The sequence below is a fragment of the Trichechus manatus genome, unplaced genomic scaffold, assembly GCF_000243295.1.
Source record: "Trichechus manatus latirostris isolate Lorelei unplaced genomic scaffold, TriManLat1.0 scaffold00007, whole genome shotgun sequence".
NCBI classification, from domain to species: Eukaryota; Metazoa; Chordata; class Mammalia; order Sirenia; family Trichechidae; genus Trichechus; species Trichechus manatus.
In genome coordinates this window covers 22,605,557-22,623,498 of record NW_004443943.1, presented here as the reverse complement: position 1 = coordinate 22,623,498, position 17,942 = coordinate 22,605,557, and the positions used below count along the sequence as shown (strand labels likewise).

General features: G+C 40.3%; 1 protein-coding gene across 3 annotated transcripts in view; it reads right to left on the bottom strand.

Moving 5' to 3' along the window:
- Positions 1-264: 264 nt before the first annotated feature.
- The window catches only part of ENTPD1 (ectonucleoside triphosphate diphosphohydrolase 1), a 129,415-nt gene continuing 111,737 nt past the window's right edge, over positions 265-17,942 (bottom strand). For all 3 annotated transcript variants that reach the window (XM_023740237.1, XM_023740241.1, XM_023740248.1), the window contains 3 exons: positions 6,972-7,088; positions 2,650-2,781; positions 265-527 (listed from right to left, as the gene is read on the bottom strand). In XM_023740237.1, coding sequence (XP_023596005.1) covers positions 327-527; positions 2,650-2,781; positions 6,972-7,088 — 450 coding nt within the window. In that variant the 3' untranslated portion in view covers positions 265-326. The remainder of the gene's footprint in view (positions 528-2,649; positions 2,782-6,971; positions 7,089-17,942) is intronic.

Below are 17,942 nucleotides of genomic sequence, written 5' to 3'. Positions count from 1 at the left end.
TGTTCTTTTAGAAAGAAAAGTCATGAAAAATGGCAGATTTCAAGACCTATACAAACACAGAATATGAAGGAGAAAGGGGCAATTGGGAAAGACTCACAATGGAGACAGTGTCTGCCAGGAAGTCCTTGAGGCAAAGGGTGGTGAATACCTCCCAAGGAAAGGCTTCAGCAAAAGTCAAGGAAGCTTCATGCTGGTCAAGACACCCTGGCGATCAGGGAAGGATGGCCTTGTACACAGCCGTGGAGGAAAGTGCTCCCTGGGCAGTTTTTTTTTTTTTTTTTTTTCTCATTCCAGCCAGCAGATTTCAGCTGCTCCTGCTATTCCACTTATTTCTGGAAATATGAAGACTTGTGAAAGATAATCGAGCCTAGGATGAACACTATGGCCAGCACCAGGGAGAAGGCCACCATGAGGGAGATGTAGGTGGGGCGGGAGAAAGGTTTGGGCTGTGGCAGCTCAGCTGGGATCATGTTGGTCAGGTTTAGCATGTAGCCTAAAGTCCACCCGGCTTCGGCGTTGTCATTGATCTGCAAACAGTGGGGAAAATCTTTTATTTGTTGGTCCGAGGAGACAATCCACAGACTTCATGAAACTCCATCCATAACACTGAGCAACCACTAGTTGGAGGGCACCATGTTCAGTTATCTAAATGGATTAATATTATATACTAAACTAGGAATATGGTTGTGGGGAAAATATAACAGCAAGTGATTAAGGAGAGTTGGGGGCCTTACTATTACATCCCCATACTCAAAAAGGAATTAGTGAATGCCTAATTCTCCTGCCTAGAAGAACTTAATTAAAACAGGCCTTTGGAGATTTGTCTTTGTTACTTTTGTGAGTGTGGGGGTTGGGGGGATGGGAAGCAGGCAAGAGAGTAAGGGAATAATGACTGGCCTTTCACATCCTTGTCAAGCCCAGGGAACTCTATGTATAACCAGGAATTCTTTAGGATTCAACTAGAGAAACATTGGGCAATAATCCCAGCAAATCAGTCTCACTTTGTGGAAATCTGAAGACTATACATATGTATGAGAAAGGATTCTTATTAAATGATAAAACACGCTCTGACCCTGCCATCTTCCTAGGAATATTTGTCACCTCAAAAGTTGCTGGAATGCAGGTAGTCTATGAATAATTTTGGAAACGTTTTTATTATATGAGTTATGCATGGTCATGGTAGAAAAATTAGGAAGTACACATAAGCCTAAAGAAGAAAATAAAAATCACCCATATTTAACCACTCAGAAGTTGCTGCTGTTATCATTTTATGACATATCCTTCCAATCCTCTCACAAAAAATAAGGAATTAAATTGTATGTGTAGTTATTCACTTAACAATACATTGTGAACGTCATCCCATGTGTCTTAAGATATTTCTACAACACCATCACTGGCATGAACTGTCTTACATGTTCATTTTTACTCACTTTATTCAATTATTTATGCATCCCAGAAATGGAGTAATTGGATAATATGATGTGTATATTATTAAGGTTCTTGGCACATATTGCCAAAATATTCTCCTGAAAGGTTGTGCTAATTTGTACTCCAACCAATAACACCTGGAAATACCCTTTTCCCCCAAATCCTTACCAATACTGTAAATAAATAATTTGTAACATATCTACTTCCCTCTGTGGGGGATGTCTTATCTGACTGCGTGTGTCAATTAAGGGTCCAGAGTTGGGGAGTTATTGCCTAGGGGTTAGAAATACTGAGTCATTCATCAGAGCTCAAAGAATATAAATCAGGACTGCTCTGCACATCAATCTTAAATTACACCTAGACAAAGCCTTCAAATAAACAAAAACACATGACGGAATGGAAGGGAGGCTGGGATATTAAAACAAGCATCCTCAGGGATGCCACAGTCCTTTGTCTCAATGCTTTATTTTGCTTAAAATCACAATATTTAATAAAGCAGGTAAAATTTTTTGCCATTAATGGGCATGGATTTAACAAGATAGAGAAACAATGCTCCTGATATTTTTTCATCATACATGAGTTGTGCAGCTGATGTAAATATTCCTTTACGATTGGCTAATTGCAAGTGGTGCTGCAGTAAAGCACAGTAGTGAAGTTGCTTCTTCAGGGCTCATGTTTCTAAGCAATGGCCCATTCAAACCACTTAGACCCCTTCTTCACATAAAACTTTCAGATTGGTCAACCTTGAAGCTGTTGGTATTAAAAGCCACAGCAAACAAGGCCTTCACCTCTTACAAGAAACCATAATCATCTTTTCCTGACTTGAGGAAAGGGCCCTTGGGATGGGTATTAGAGTCAGCACACAGGATCACTGTGGCTACTGAAATGCTGTTACATCACTTTAATATCACATTTTTTTGTTTTATAAGGTATTAGTCACTGTTATGTGAGCAGAAAGGTGATGCTGATAATACAGGAAGCTACAACTGGCCAGTCAACATACCCAGGACGGCTTGACACCAAATGCCACCTTGGGTTGGAGATGAAGTGGTGGAACAAGACCTCAGGCCAAAACTTAAATCAGGCTGGCTCCCACCTCTTTTAAGGCCAAAACTGCTTCAGTCACTACCAACAAACCGCCCCCCCCAAAAAAAAATCCCATTGCCATCAAGTCATCGAGTCAATTCCAACTCATAGCAACCTAACAGGTACCCAAATTACCTTGTGCATGAAATGAATGTGTTTCCAGTAATCTGTGAAATTATAGACTTGCAGGAGGGTTAAAACATAGGTGCCAGAAAAGCAGTATTCACTCAGATACTTCTCCTTCACATCAGCGTAAGTTGTGTTCACCTAGAAGTGAAGGCGATATCATACTTACACAACAGGTACCATCTCTCTGTAGCCCTCTTTGCCACTATTAGAGAGAAGAGAAAGCCCACAGCCCACATGGGCCTGAGGGTTGGCCTCTCCCAGAGGGCTTTAGGGGTGGCGCTACAGTCCTTCAATGGGTGAAAGGGTTTATAGTTTAAGGTTTGTTAAGGAAGCTCTTCATCCACAATGTTTTATGAGGTGTTGATAGGTGCTGGGGTGCGGACAGTGGGTGGGGATATAGTTCCTGTGGTTTAGAAGGTTCAGAAATCTTGAATATCCCATTTTATATCCCCATTCATCCTCAAAACTTGGAGAGTCACAATCACATTAGCATATTAAAAGCTGTGAAAATCCTGCATTAAAGAAATCCATTAATCTTTGCTTAATTAGAGTTTTCTATATACTCTTGACTAGAGTCTCTACAAACATCTTAAGGAAATAGTGTCATAAAAAGCCTTGCCACCCCGTTTTGTCCCTGGAATGCTCAGCATTCACATCCCCTGGGAGCTTGTCAGCAGTCCTCATCCCAGACCTACCAACTCAGAATCTGCATTTTAACGTGCTCGCCAGATGATCTGTGTACACATTAAAGTCTGAGAAGCACAGCTCTGGAAGACAGTTTAGGGAGCATTTTGCTAAAGACTGCTAAAAGTACCAACATCTCACCTTCTATTCTCTGTCCTTACTAGCCTCTTTTCTGCATCTGAGTCATGAAAAGGGGTCCCCTTCTTGAGCCCTTCATGAGTTTATTCACCCTACTTCTGAGTAAAGATATTAGAGTGAAAAAATTAAGGGCTGCCTGCTGACCCCTGCCCTTACCTATCCCAGCTATTGTGAATATATACCCAGATGTCCACGGCCTACTCTCCTCCTCTCATGCCCTCAATTAGAGAGCAACAGGCCAGGACATCTCTAGCTCAGCCCAAAGTTCTGTCTACTGCCCTATTGCTCAGCCCTTGAGATAGGCATTCCCTCCTGAACTAGAGGTTAGAGAGAGAACTAAGCTTATGTCATGTACTAGGAACTATGCTAGATGTTTTACACGTAGTGTCTCCTGGCAGGTGCCTGTCCCCTGCTTTACCCAGATTCCTCTCCCAAGAGACATCCTATCCGAATCACTAGATACTGGCTGGGGTCTACTCCTCACTTGGCTCCTGCTGGCCCTCAGTCTCTGGAAGACTAAGACCACACTTAGCCTCCCTTGTTCTGCTCTAATGGCATTTTTGGAAATACCCAGATTGGAACCTGTCTTTCCATCACAGTCCTTGAAACTAGTCCCTTTAATAAACTCTTCCGCATGTGACATCATCCTGACACCATGGTGTGGACATCAGTTGACTTTTCCTGCCCAGGATCCCTACCCTTTCCTTTCAGTAGCTGTACCCTGCTTTTCTTTGGTGGAAATACCTCCTTCCCCATTCCATGTAGTCTTGGTGGGTCTGTCAAACAAAGAATCCCTATGGGATATGGAATTCCAAGAATCCACTTGGGCCTGACTTCAATCTGCTGCATCCCCATAAGTTCTTGAAGGCTAGCCTCTTTCTTAGGGGAGGGGAGGAAATGCCATTTTGGCCTAATTTTCCTGAATTCTTCAACATTCATATCTCCTTCTCCTTCTGGAAAGCTACACATTGGCTTTACAGTCTAACCTGCTAAGGGTTAATTATGATAGTAGTCAGCAATATAGATGCAAAGGCATACACCTGGTTTATCAATCACCAAATAATAAGAATTTATCATGTTATTGTTTGTGGACTTACTGCCATGTGCTCTTCAAATGCAAGGATGAGTCCTTCTCCTCTCTCTCTCTCTTTCCTTTTTCCTTTCTATTCCCAGGGCAGTGGGACAGTACAAAGTTCTCTCCCTCTCACTCATTTCCCCTCAGCAGTCCCCATAGAAAGGGGTATGGCATGCAACAAGAATGAGATGCATTTCCCTAGAAAGGCTAAAAACTCATGAGGTTGAATGTCAGGACCCGGAAATACCTAGCTATCAGTATACATAGAATCTTACAGCATTGCTCTATTGGGCTAGTCTTTGCATGACCAGATTTTCAGAGTGTAAAAGTGGCTATGTTCTGGTCACCAGAAGACTTCCAAGCCCTCTGAAGATGACCATGGAGTGCCTGTTTCACTCACTCCCCTACTCTCTCTGCCTCAGGGACCCAGTGATTTGGGGTACCTACTGGAAATCAGTGGTGTAGTTTTCATTTTATTTCCCCTGCCAAATCAGAGACAGCAGCGTGATATAATCTGTATAAAGCATCTAGCCCACTTTTTAACACACAGTATGGGTGGCGCAGTGGTTAAAGTGACAACTGCTAACCGAAAGGTCGGCGGTTTGAAACCACCATCAGCTCTGTGGGAGAAAGTTGTGGCGATCTGCTTCCGTAGAGATTTATAGCCTTGGAAACCCTATGAGGTCACTATGAGCCGGAATTGACTCGATGGCAGTGGGTTTTGTTTCTTTTTTTTTTTAATTTTGTATGGGTTTAACAATCGTTAGTTTTCTGCCAAGGGTATCCAGAAGGGATATTCCCAAACTTGAGGTACACTTTAGTAGGAGACCTTCCTCATGGTGAGGTTAGCAGGAAAAGGAGAAAAGAGTTACCACATAACAGAGTACCTGACAAAACTACACTTTCCATATGGGTGACAATACAGTTGGGGAAAAATGGGCCCTGGATGTCAACATTCTAGGCCTTGGTGAAATGAGGATGCAGGTCTCACCCTGTACTTCCCTTCTTCAAAAGTTTCAGAATTTCCCCCAAATGCAAGGCTTTCTGAGTTTACTTTCAGGGCCTCTGAGTGATCCCCTGTGGCTTACCAGAGCAGACCTATATAGGTCTGCACATGAGCGTTCCCACCCTAAAGTAATCTGATGAAATAAAAAATGAAGTGAGGGCAAGGAAAGGAAATCTGGTGAAACTCTCACTCTTAACAAGAAGTTTTTTGTTTGTTTTTCAAAGAGCAGCTTAAATCTACTTCCTTCAGCAGTCACACATAAGCCTAGTCTTGAGTTGCCTCTAGCCTAAGATGCTCATCCTCATTCACAGATCACCATCAACTACAAAAAGCCTCCCCTACATGTTTTGTAAACTATAAAGTGCTGAGACACATTTGAGCAGCTCTTGCTGAAGGCCCTGAACGCACTTTCTTTGTATTCTAACCCAGGCAGAAAACTTGGGAAGAGTTCCAATCTTTAGGCTCTTGCACAATGTTTCTTCCCTTTTTGTCAGTGCAAACGACGACAAGCATTCATTTTTAATTAATTGCCTTTCTTAAGGATGAAAGCACCATTCACTTTTACAACTGTATCAACTTAAAATAGCTGCTCTTTTGAGCTACCCCTAGGTGATGTGTCTTTTATAATTGGAGTGGACCCTATACAACTCTCCTCCCTGGAAACTTTCACCAGGGACCACTGGATCTTTAATGACTCAGACAAAAAATAAATAAATAAATAAGTTGTGTGCCAAATTTATGAATAAGTAGGAGGCATCTTGGACATGGGCGGTGGTGAGAGGGTCTTATCACAATGGCACCTATGGCAGATTCTGTGAGTTGCCTGTTTTCCTTGCTAATAGAACTCTGATTTGGGGGCTGGGAAAAACGAGTTGGCAACAATGTGACCAGCTCCAGGGAGCAGCTCATGTGGCTCTAAGGCTCTAATGCAGTCATAAAATACTGTACCCTGCTTTTCCAGCCAGTCCTGGCTAATGAGATATAAGAGAAAGATTACTGAGGGGCTTCTGGGATAGCTTTTGCTTTCCTGTTAAAAGGAACAGATGTATCTGGCTCCACCCTTCTTCTGGCTTTGAACATGGCTTTGATGCCTGAAGCTACAGCAACCATCTTGTGTCCATGAGGAAACAGGCACCGCAACAGAATTGAAGAAGCAATGACTGAGATACAGTCGAGCTGTTGATCCCTGCCAGACTTCGTGTTAGGTAAGAAAAATAAATAAAACCTTTTTGTTTAAGCCACTGTATATCAAGCTATCTCTCACTTGAAGATAAATGCATTCCTGAGTCCACCATCTGGGCTTCTCTAACATGTTTGTTGGATCTTGGCCAGGGCAAACTAGAACCATTTTAAAAGCCGACTAACATCCTCTATGTTATCAAGAGCACAAGGCAATTGTGACAGCTGCTGTTTCTAGTCACTTACCTCCTTCCAAGGCCTAGAGCAGTATTGTTTCATCTTCTCAATCACCATATCCTCACTGGTGACTTTATCTGATGTCAAGTTTAAAAACTTCATCGTATAGTAATAAGCTGAAAATGCCTGCAGGAGAAAAAAATGAAGTTATTGGCTGTGTCCAACACAGAGAAGCATTGAGCTGCTCAATGACTCAGGTACCTGGAGATCTCTGTTGAGTGACTTAATGCACCAAGCAATACTCCAGACCCAAGGGTGGTTTCCTTTTTGGAAGAGGGATCTCTGTGCTGCTGACATACATTTCTGAGCCGCTTGGCAATTAATTTTCTCTATAATCTTTCTAAAATCTTATTGTGGTAAAATATATATAACAAAAAGTTTGCTATTTTAACATGTACAATTCAGTGATATTAATTACGTTCACCATGTTGTGCATCCATCACCACTATCCATTTCCAAAAGTTTTTCATCACCCTTAATGGAAACTCAGTACCCTTTCAGCAATAACTCCTCATTCCCACCTCCCCGTAGAACCTGGTAATCACTAATAAAGTTTTGATGCTATCTATTTGTCTATTCTAGATATTTCATATAAGTGGGATCAAAACTATTTGTCTTTCTGTGTCTGACATTTTATTCAGCACAATGTTTTCAGGATTCATCCCTGCCATAGCATGTATCTGAACTTCATTTCTCTTTATGGCTGAATAATATTAGATTGTGTGTATATACCACATTTTGTTTATCCATTCATCTGTTGATAGACACATGGGTTATTTCTACCTTTTGGCTATTGTGAAGAATGCTGCAGCGAACACTGAAGTGCATGATCTGTTCGAGTTCCTGCTTTCAGGACTCTTGGGTATACGCATAGGAGTGGATGCTGGGTCACATGGTAATTCTATGTTTAACTTTTTGAGGAACTGCCAAACTGTTTTCCACAGTGGCTGCACCATTTTACATTCCCACCAGATGAGTTCCAATTTCTCCATATCCTCCTTAACACTGTTTCCGGTTTTTTTTGTTTTCTGTTTTTTCTGGTAATAGCCATCCTACCGGGTTTGAAGTAGTATCCCAATTGTAGTTTTAATTTGCATCTTTTCATGTACTTAGAAGCTATTTTCATATCTTTTTGGAGAAATGTCTATTCAAGTCCTTTGCCCTTTTTAAAACTGGGTTGTTTGCCTTTTTGTTGTTGCATTGTAGATGTGGGCATATTTTAAATATCTATATATATATATAGTCAGGTTGTCCTTCAAAAAGGTTGGATGACTTTACATCTGTATGAGATAGCCTTTTTTTAAATCAGAAAGCCTACAATATATTCTATATTTTATGAATCCCAAATATGGCTCTTCTGTGTGCTCCCCAAACAGGGTTATTAATTTCCTCCAGAGCCTGGAAACATTTTCTTTTGAGACTCCTGAAGCATATTTTTGTCCTCATTCTTCCTAAAATCATCACCATTTTCCTATACTACAGAAACCTGAGCTTTTGGATCATAAACCTCAAACAAAGGCATCTAAAGATAAAAGAGATGATCTTTCAACTTGGGGAAAAAACCGTCAGCGACCTCCAAGAAACAGAGGAGGTATATACCAAATAATTTTAAGAAAGATGACTAAGGTCACTGAAGTTCTGAACTCAATACTAATGAGTGTAAAGAAACAAGTTTAGATTCAATAGTTAGAAGGAAAAAAGAAAGTTTAGATTATTTTGGGTAAATTAAAAAAGCTGAAATATAGCCAAAAGTTGGAAGTGACTGAACTCAGCCTAATAAAAGTAACTTCCTAAAACTTAGAATTATTCTAAAATAAAATAGAAAACATTGTGATGTAGTGTGCTTCCTGTCATTATAGATATTCCAATTGGTTGGAAGACCTTCTGTGGCAGAATAGAAAGTATTTCTTCATGAGATAGGGGTTAGATAGCATATGTGTTAAATTTCCTTTCAACACTAAGATTCTGTAGTTGGAGTTCAGCTAGGGCCAAGGACAGAATTAATGCAAATCTATTAATATCAATAAAGATAATAAAACAAAATTATATCTGAGCTGCGGAGAATATATTTAGAGCAGCTTACGGAAGTGTGTGAATCACTGGATAGCTCCCATAGTTAAACCTCTGAATCAAAGAAGAGTGAATTGGTGACTTTTTTCCGGATGCTAATACAAAAAGGGAGAAGATCTCAGGATGACTGGAAACATCAGAGTTGCCTGAGAAATCTGAGCTGCAACTGAAAGAAAGCCACAATATCCCATTTCAAGCTTATCATAAACTTGTAACTGCCAAACTCTTACAAAGAGGTAAAGGAGTCAAGAGGAAGACACATTTCTTAAAAATTGATAATGAGACAAGATTAATGAAAAAAAGAGAATATGTCAGAATAGCTGCTGGTACTTTGGGATTTACTAACAAACCATATCCTGATGACATACAGCTGCATCAGACGAGGATACTATGCTTTATGCAAAATACACTCTGGATAGCGGTATGAACAAAAATGCACTAGTACTGTATGTGCTTCCATTATTAGGTAACTTAAAGAAGTGAGGTACATGCTCTTCTGTTTCGGTTCCACTTTTGCCTTCTAGAATATTAGAGGCAAGTCTTCTGCCCGGCCCACATGGGAACCATTGCACCATTTGCAGATCTCTGAACATACTTCATTCTCTCTCATATCCAGTCTTCTGTGCATGCTGGTCCTCTCTCTAGAATATTCCAAATACTAAAGTTCTTTTACTGAGCACGTGTAATCTTCCAAATATTCTGGCAAGCCTGGAAATGGAAAGATGAAAAAGACACTATCCTTGATTTCCAGGGCCTCAGGACATAGTGGAGGAGATAGACATGTCAGCCTATAAAGACATACCCACTCTTGCCAGTCTACACTTACACAACTTTTAACTGACATGGAAATGAGATACATGCATTCCTGTTAAATTTAATTGAGTTCTTTTTCAGTCCAGCACTCTATCTTCTCTAAAATCTTTTATTATTTCTATGATATCAATTACCTACTGTTTTCCCTGCTCCCCCCAACTTCAAAGCATCTCCCAAGGAGTCCTTAGTCCACTCTAACATGGCTTCTAAAACTGCACTCATTAAAATCACCAGTGACCTCCTAAATGCCAAGACCAATGGCTAGTTTTTTATTCATATTTGTTTGACTTTTTGGCAACATTTCCTTTAGCAATTTATTCATTCAACAAATATGTGCCCAACTATGTTCCAAGAACTATTCTAAGCACTGGAAGTACAGCAGTGATTGAAACAAACAAAAGTCACTGTCCTCTAAGTGGGAGGCAGCAGACCTCAAACAAACAAATAATATATGAAGTATGTGGATGGTAAAAGTGCTATGGAGATAAAGCACAGGAAGGAGATGGGGAGTGCTATGGGGGGAAGGGGTTGAAATTTTAAATTGGGTCAGGGAAGTCTCCTTGGGAAGGTGAGATTTGAGTAAGCCTTGAAAGAGGTGAGGGAGTGAGCCCCTGTTAGTCACTATGTTCTGGGATCTCTCTCCTCTTGTAGCTTTTAGATCTCTACTTCCTCTAGTCCGTACATAGCCTTTGTGCAGATTAAGGAAGCCCACACAGTATATACAGTTCATTTGTAATTTCTTCCAGTCAAGATGCAATATACCAAACAGGGTCCATTTTTATCATGAGTACAGTTGCCTGGTAATACAACTGACATTCATGGGTTTCCAGGGTAACAAAGCCATAAAACCAAAAAAAAAAAAAAAAAAACCCAAACCGGTTGCCATCAAGTCGATTCTGACTCATAGCGACCATATAGGACAGAGTAGAACTGCCCTATAGGGTTTCCAAGGAGTGGCTGGTGGATTTGAACTGCCAACCTTTTGGTTAGCAGCCGTAGCTCTTAACCACTATGCCACCAAGGTTTCCAATTTGTCCATAGAGGGGGAAAAATGTTTTGTTAAACCATTTTCCAAAGTCCCAATCAAACACTTATTCACAGTACTTTGAAATACAGATAAAAATGAAGCATTTGTAGTCAAGAAGGAATAAGCACTACAGTCTAAGTATCGAGATTCTGCCCCAAACTGACCACTTGTCACCACCGCCCCCGCTCCCCACCACCAGAATTCTAACTTGATTACCCACCTAATGCTTCTACAGACTGTTTGTACCATTAGGCTGGCTCTTCCCCAGAACGTTTAAGAGGCAGTAGTAGCTTCACCTTCAGGGTTCTCTGTCTCTGCATATATGTCTGTATCTGCTTTCCACACTGATAAATAGACTTGACCTTTGACTCTTGTGGAGCATTCACTCCCTGCCACTGCCCTGATTGGGCTCACTGTTCTGATTTAACCTCAAGTTTCTATATACTTTTTGGTCTAGGTGAAGGACTCTTAACCTGGGGTTCGTGGATCCACCTCAAGGGATTCATGATGTCTTTAAAATTGTATGCAGAAATTTCAGTATACCTTTACATGTCCCTTTTTCTTCTTGGAAGATCCTTAGCTTTCATCAGATTCTCAAGAGTCTTGTGACTCTTTTGAGGGTTAAGAGTGAGTTAAGGGTTAAGAATGGCTGGTCTAACCGGGAGTAAAGGAGAATGAAGAACACCAAAGACACAACAAAAGTATTAGCCCAAGAGACAGAAAGGCCCACTATAAACAAGAGACTGCATCATCCCGAGACCAGAAGAACTAGATGGTGCCTGGCTAGCACCAATGACCGCCCTGACAGGAAACACAACAGACAGTCCCTGATAGAGCTGGAGAAAGGTGGGGTGCAGAACTCAAATTGTAGTAAAAAGACCAGACTTAATAGTCTGACTGAGACTGGAGGAACCCCAGAAAGCATGGCCCCCGGACTCTCTGTCAACCCAGAACTAAAACAATTCCTGAGGCCAACTCTTCAGACAAAGATTGGACTGGACTATGGGTCATAAAATGACACTCATGAAGAGTGTGCTTCTTAGCTCAAGTAGATACATGAGACTAAATGGGAAGTTTCTGTCCGGAGGTGAGATGAGAAGGCAGAGAGAGTTAGGAGCTGGTTGAATGGACATGGGGCGGAAAGGAGGAGAAGTGTGCTGTCACAGTATAGGGAGAGCAATTAGGGTCACATAATAATGTATATATAAATTTTTGTATGAGAGACTAACTTGGATTGTAAACTTTCACTTAAACTACAACAATTAAAAAAAAAAAGAATGGCTGGTCTAGACAGCCTCAGCATTTTGTTTCTAGCTATTGCCCTGGCTGTACAGATTATGATTTAGAGTCCTCTCTCAAAATAGAATCAAATAAGAAATATGTAACCATGAAATAATGCCATTATATAAGGAATAGAAAATATAATAAATATGACCTTTTAACTATCACAACCACCACTTGGCTGTAAGTTTATTGTTCTGTGGTGGCTTGCATGTTGCTGTGATGCTGGAAGCTATGCCACTGGTATTTCAAATAGCAACAGGGTCACCCATGGTGGACAGGTTTCAGTGGAGCTTCCAAACTAAGGCAGACTAGGAAGAAAGGCCTGGTGATCTAATTCTGAAAATTAGCCAATGAAAACTCTATGAATCACAACAGAATATTATCTGGTATCGTGCTGGGAGATGAGGCCCCTAGGTTGGAAGGCACTCAAAATATACAGTGGCCACAACAATGGACTAGAGCGTACTAACAATTGTGAAGGTGGTACAGCACTAGGCAACATTTCATTCTGTTGTACATGGGGTCACCATGAATTGGAGCCAATGTGTCAGCAACTAGTAACAACTATCACAAACACTTGAATCAAATTTAAAGTAGTATTTTAAATGCCCTCTCCTTTATATATTTAAAATTTCTATGATAATCATGTTATTTTTATACTCTGGAAAAAAAGTTACGAAAAGAGACTATTTCTCTGCAGTCATAGTAGAGACCAAGTCTTAGAATTACAAAGAATCAAGGATAAATCATGCTGGCTGAGCTGGGAATGTGTCTATTCATCTTTCTTAGACAGCTGTGCTCTAGTATAGGTCATCTATCCCTCCTCCCCTGCTCCTGAAGCCAGTGTATTCATATTTATATTTGTTTTTTAATTCCATCTGCCTGTCAACATTTATTGAAAATCTTCCATGTGTCAGGGCCTAAATAGAAATTTTCTTTTCTGTATATGTTCTTCAGAAATCCACCTGATTAGGTTTAAAATCTAAGCTGACCTCTTCAATCTCTTTGAAAAAAATTCTTCTATAGTGGAGTATTGCTTACGCTAACATGGACTGGAATTGAAACCAGAAAAATAAAGTATTGATGGGATAGAGTGGTAGAGTTTAGGATGAGTATCTTTTCCTTGATTTACATAGTTATATGATAAAAAATAAACCTTAACCTTATTCAAAATACTTACATTTTTAATCTCAAGAATTATATTGAATGACAATAACCACCTTCTTCTTTTTAATACCCCAGGAAGATACCCTGCTTAAATTCAAATGGTTCAAGGTCACACCATCAACTTTCTTCCTGTGGCTGTGGTAGGTAACTCTCTAAAATTCTCCCAAGACTAAAGCATCCTAGTCCTCCTCTTGGGGTAGGACATTGGGGGTTCAACCCAGTAGGTGTTCTTGTGTTCTCATGCTGGAAGCCAATTCTTAGCTCTATTCAGGTGGAGATCAGAATCTGTGATCAGCTCCTCAGTTTTCATATTAGGAATCAATCTTACCTTCTTAACCTTTACTTGATAAGTGTCTCAACCTGTGGGTCCACACTTAACCAGCAACTCAGAATAGGAAAACTCCAGGCCATCTTCAGAGAGCATAGCCTCAAAAGGTCTGCTCATCTTCTTTCAATTGCTAGCTTAGAGAATTAATATTTACGGAAGATGATTTGAAAGCTATATATCTATAGCCTCTTCCAGATACTCTTAATTCATTCCTTCCATCAGTTTGGACATAAAAAAACCTATATTGTCTCAGTCCATCACAAATTACCATGACTGGGTTAGCTTTTTAATATTATGCCTTTGGATTAAAGTTGCTATAAGAAATTGTGATTTTAAAAAATGTGGTCAAAGCTACTGTTTAATAAAATCCCCTCTGTAAAATATCCTTGGGATTTAATTCTAGGAAAATCACTGCTTTGTCCTAGGATTTGGTATGCTGGGTATAATGAAAATTATGTCTCTGATTATGTCTTATTTTTCCTCTTGGCTACTAGGAAGCTCAGAACTAAATACAGACATACACATATATCTATATATGTAAACAAATATATGTTAATGCTCTTTAATTCCTGTTCCCTATTGAATTTGTTTCTACACTTTTTCCTTTTTATAAAATGATGCAATAGGATTTTGAAAAAATAATTCTTAAATTACTTCATAAGTAATTCCTCACAGATGTTCCCTCTTCTTTCTTGATGTTATAAATTTCCTAAAACATTGGATTCCGTCTAGCAACCAAGGCCACAATGCATCCATATTGATAAGGGCACTGACAGTTTTTTAATATAGGTTTCCCCCACTATCCAAAAGTAGAGCGTTCCTATGAAACCTTTCATAAGCCAAAATGGTGTAAAGCGAAGAAGCAATTACCATTAATTTACATGGGAATATTTTTTGAGCATTCTCAGACCCAAAAAATAACCTACCAAATCATACCAAATAACATATAATCTAAAATAACACTAACATATAGTAAAAGCAGGAATGATATGATAAATACACAGCCTATATAAAGTGAAGGTGAAGTCGTCCAGGAACTAAACATGAAGCACTTGCATGAGATTAACAACGATGCAATGACTGCAGAAAAGTATGACTTCAATTTTGAAAGGGCACATAGCTTTAGGGCAGGTTCGCAGGATGTTTTGAGTGCCTACAAAAAACTGTATGATCAGGCAAGTTCAACACGTGCACAAAATAAAACATCTTTATTTCGTTCACCATGATCGAAACACGTAATTACTCCAGTTTTACACTAAGCGTAACACCCTTACGAGCTCTCTTAGGCTTTTCTGATACCTTAGGATACATCTTGCTAACGGATGCACAAAATAAATCGAAATAAGGCACAGATGCTCACAGACACAGTTCAAAGCTATGGTGGCTTGATGCTGAGATGCTGAGTGTAGTTCCTGGGGAAGGAGCTTGTGGCACCACTCTTGCTGCTTGGGGTGCATGCTGCCTATATAACGACTCACTGCAAAACAAACACTGAAACGCTATTTTTGCTTTTTGCCTTTTTTTGTAAAAACAAAAATCCTCTTCAGATTTCTTTTGGTTAACAAAAACAGATACTAATGTAGGTCTTTCATAAAAGCAAAGTGGCATAAAGCAGACTTTGGAAAAGTGAGGGATACCTATACTCTCTTTACAAACTAAGAATTAGATCATCAGTGCTGAATACAATTGTGGCACAATTCTCTCCCTACAAATTCTCTGTGGCTTGAGAACACCCAGGCTAACTGGTTCTAGAACCAATGGGAATGCAAATGGATTTTTGTGTTGCAAATGGTTATGCTTCAGGACGAGGGGCTTGGGAATGAGAACTTTCTATAGGACTTATAGCCTACAATGAGAATTTCTAGGAGAAAAAACTAACCTTTTTAAGGGCCTACCTTGTGCTAGGGTATGCTAGCTTACCTGGCTACTTGCAGTGATATAGTGAAGCTAGCTCTTACCAGCTCACGAGAGCCGATTGTTCAATTTTCAGAATTTTGGTGAGCCAGTTGATGTCATGTTGGTAGCCTGAAATAGGCCATGGTAGGAGTATTTATACCACAGAAATTGGCAAAGACTACAAATCAACTCAGTTCCAGAGAACTGGCTGTTAAAGACTTTACCAGCACATCACTGCTTGTCTAGCTTCATCTACTGTTCACAACTACCAATGAGATAGGTATTACTGTCCTCATTTTATAGAGTAAGGAACAAACAAACAAAAAAATCTTAAGGCTTTAGTGAGAAATTAGAGAAAGGAACAAAAATATGAAGGGAAAGAAATAAGGAATATATTCAGAGAAGAAGGATCCTATTCAGAGGAAGGCTATGAGCTAAATATATGAGGAATTGTGAAACTGAAGTTGGAAGGCTGTGAGGAGAACAACTTCAGTGAGGGACTAAGGATAAAGGGAGGGGTGTGTGCGTTTGTGTGTGTGTGTTTAGGGCAGACAAACAAAAAAGCCTCCAGGAAGGAGCTCAAGGCTTCTCTCCCTTTTCCAACCCTTACCTCTCCCTACCTTAGTTGGATGAATCACAGTCAAAGGCAAGAAATTTTATCCTCCCCTCACTCCAAGGAGAAAAAGTTTGCTTAATCTTGAAGACAAGAATTGGGTTATGTTTCTCAGGAGGCAGAACTTTCAAAGGGGCTCAAAAGATAACACACAAGAGTATGTTCCCTTTCCTTCAGATGGATTTCCTAGCAGTGACTAGAATAGAGAGGGTCCTTGGCTATCCCCAGCAGCCCTAGTCAACCTGAATCCCTCTTGTGGCACTCTCCTCCTCTCTTTTCCAGCAGCTAAACCCAAAGCAAGGGTACCAGCCCAAGAAAGCCCAAGGTGGGCAGCCAATGCCAGCTCAGTGCTAGGGTGTTAAATGAGGCTCTGGTTTGTTTCAATTTGTGGTTTAGAGCCAATTAATAAACACGTATTACTCTGCCAGTCATTGTCCTGTCATTTATTTCCCTTAGGAACCTTGAGGAGAGAAAGGGCTGTGGTCTGGGTCATGGTAAGCCCAGGTAAATCTGGATCCATAGCACTACCCATTTGTTTCCTAGAGACAAAGGAAAGGTAGAGATCATACAGTCACAAGTAGCAAAGCCAGGAGTTAAACCAGGTCTCATTACTACAGGACCTGTGCTCTCTCCACCGAGCTCTTCTGGGACACTGTACTAGGCCAGAAGACCTTGGGAGAAACTCTCTTGCTGAGGTCCTGGAGGACAGCTGAACCTCCCACTTCATGTGATGTCATCCACCCCTTCCTCTCTTATACCTGCTGATCAATTTTTTAGAAAAGAGAGAAAGAGTGTAATGGACAGACAAAAGCTCTTACTTTTTTGAATGATACTGCAACTGATTAGATTATGTGTGTGTGTGTGTGTGTGTGTGTGTGTGTGTGTGTAGTGCTTAGTCAACAACTGGCACTTGGCAGATGATAGCTAATTTTGCAATAGACTACTAAACTATGATTACAATAATGCCTGGTCCCTGGGACGAAAATATGAAATTTGACTAATGAGATCAAAAGGTGCATCTTTTGCATCTGCTCAAATATTTTATCTCATTCTGGAGTAATTAATAAAAGGAGGAATTTGGAGCTAGGATCCAAATAATCCCCTAAATCTTCAAAATGTGATGAAAATGATGCTATCTTCAATGTTTCCTTGGGATTCACTGAGTTTCTACTTCCTTAATCTCTTCATAGAGGAAAACCCTCAGCTGAGTCATCCAGTTGCTGCTTTTCCTTCTTCTGACATTTGAGAAGTTATCTGCAGAAGACCCTGATGGCTGCCGACCCAACAGCCAGTCCCCTTCTTCCTTACTTGTTGTCATGGATGGAACTGTGTCCCCCCAAAATGTGTGTCAACTTGGCTAGTCCATGATTCCTAGTATTGTGTGATTGTCCACCATTTTGTCATCTGATGTGATTTTCCTGTGTGTTGTAAATCCTACCTCTATGATGTTAATGCCAGAAAGATGTTTACCTGTGTTTTACTGACTATGTGAAGGCATTCGATTGTGTGGATCATAACAAATTATGGATAACATTGTGAAGAACGCGAATTCCAGAACACTAACTTGTGCTCATGAGGAACCTGTACACAGATCAAGAGGCAGTTGTTTGGGCAAGTTGTCTTGCTTACTGTATACATACAGAACAAGGGGATACTTCGTGGGCTAAGGTCAGGAAAGGTGTGAGTCAGGGTTGCATCCTTTCACCATACCTATTCAATCTGTATGCTGAGCAAATAATCCAAGAAGCTGGACTATATGAAGAAGAAAGGGGCATCAGGATT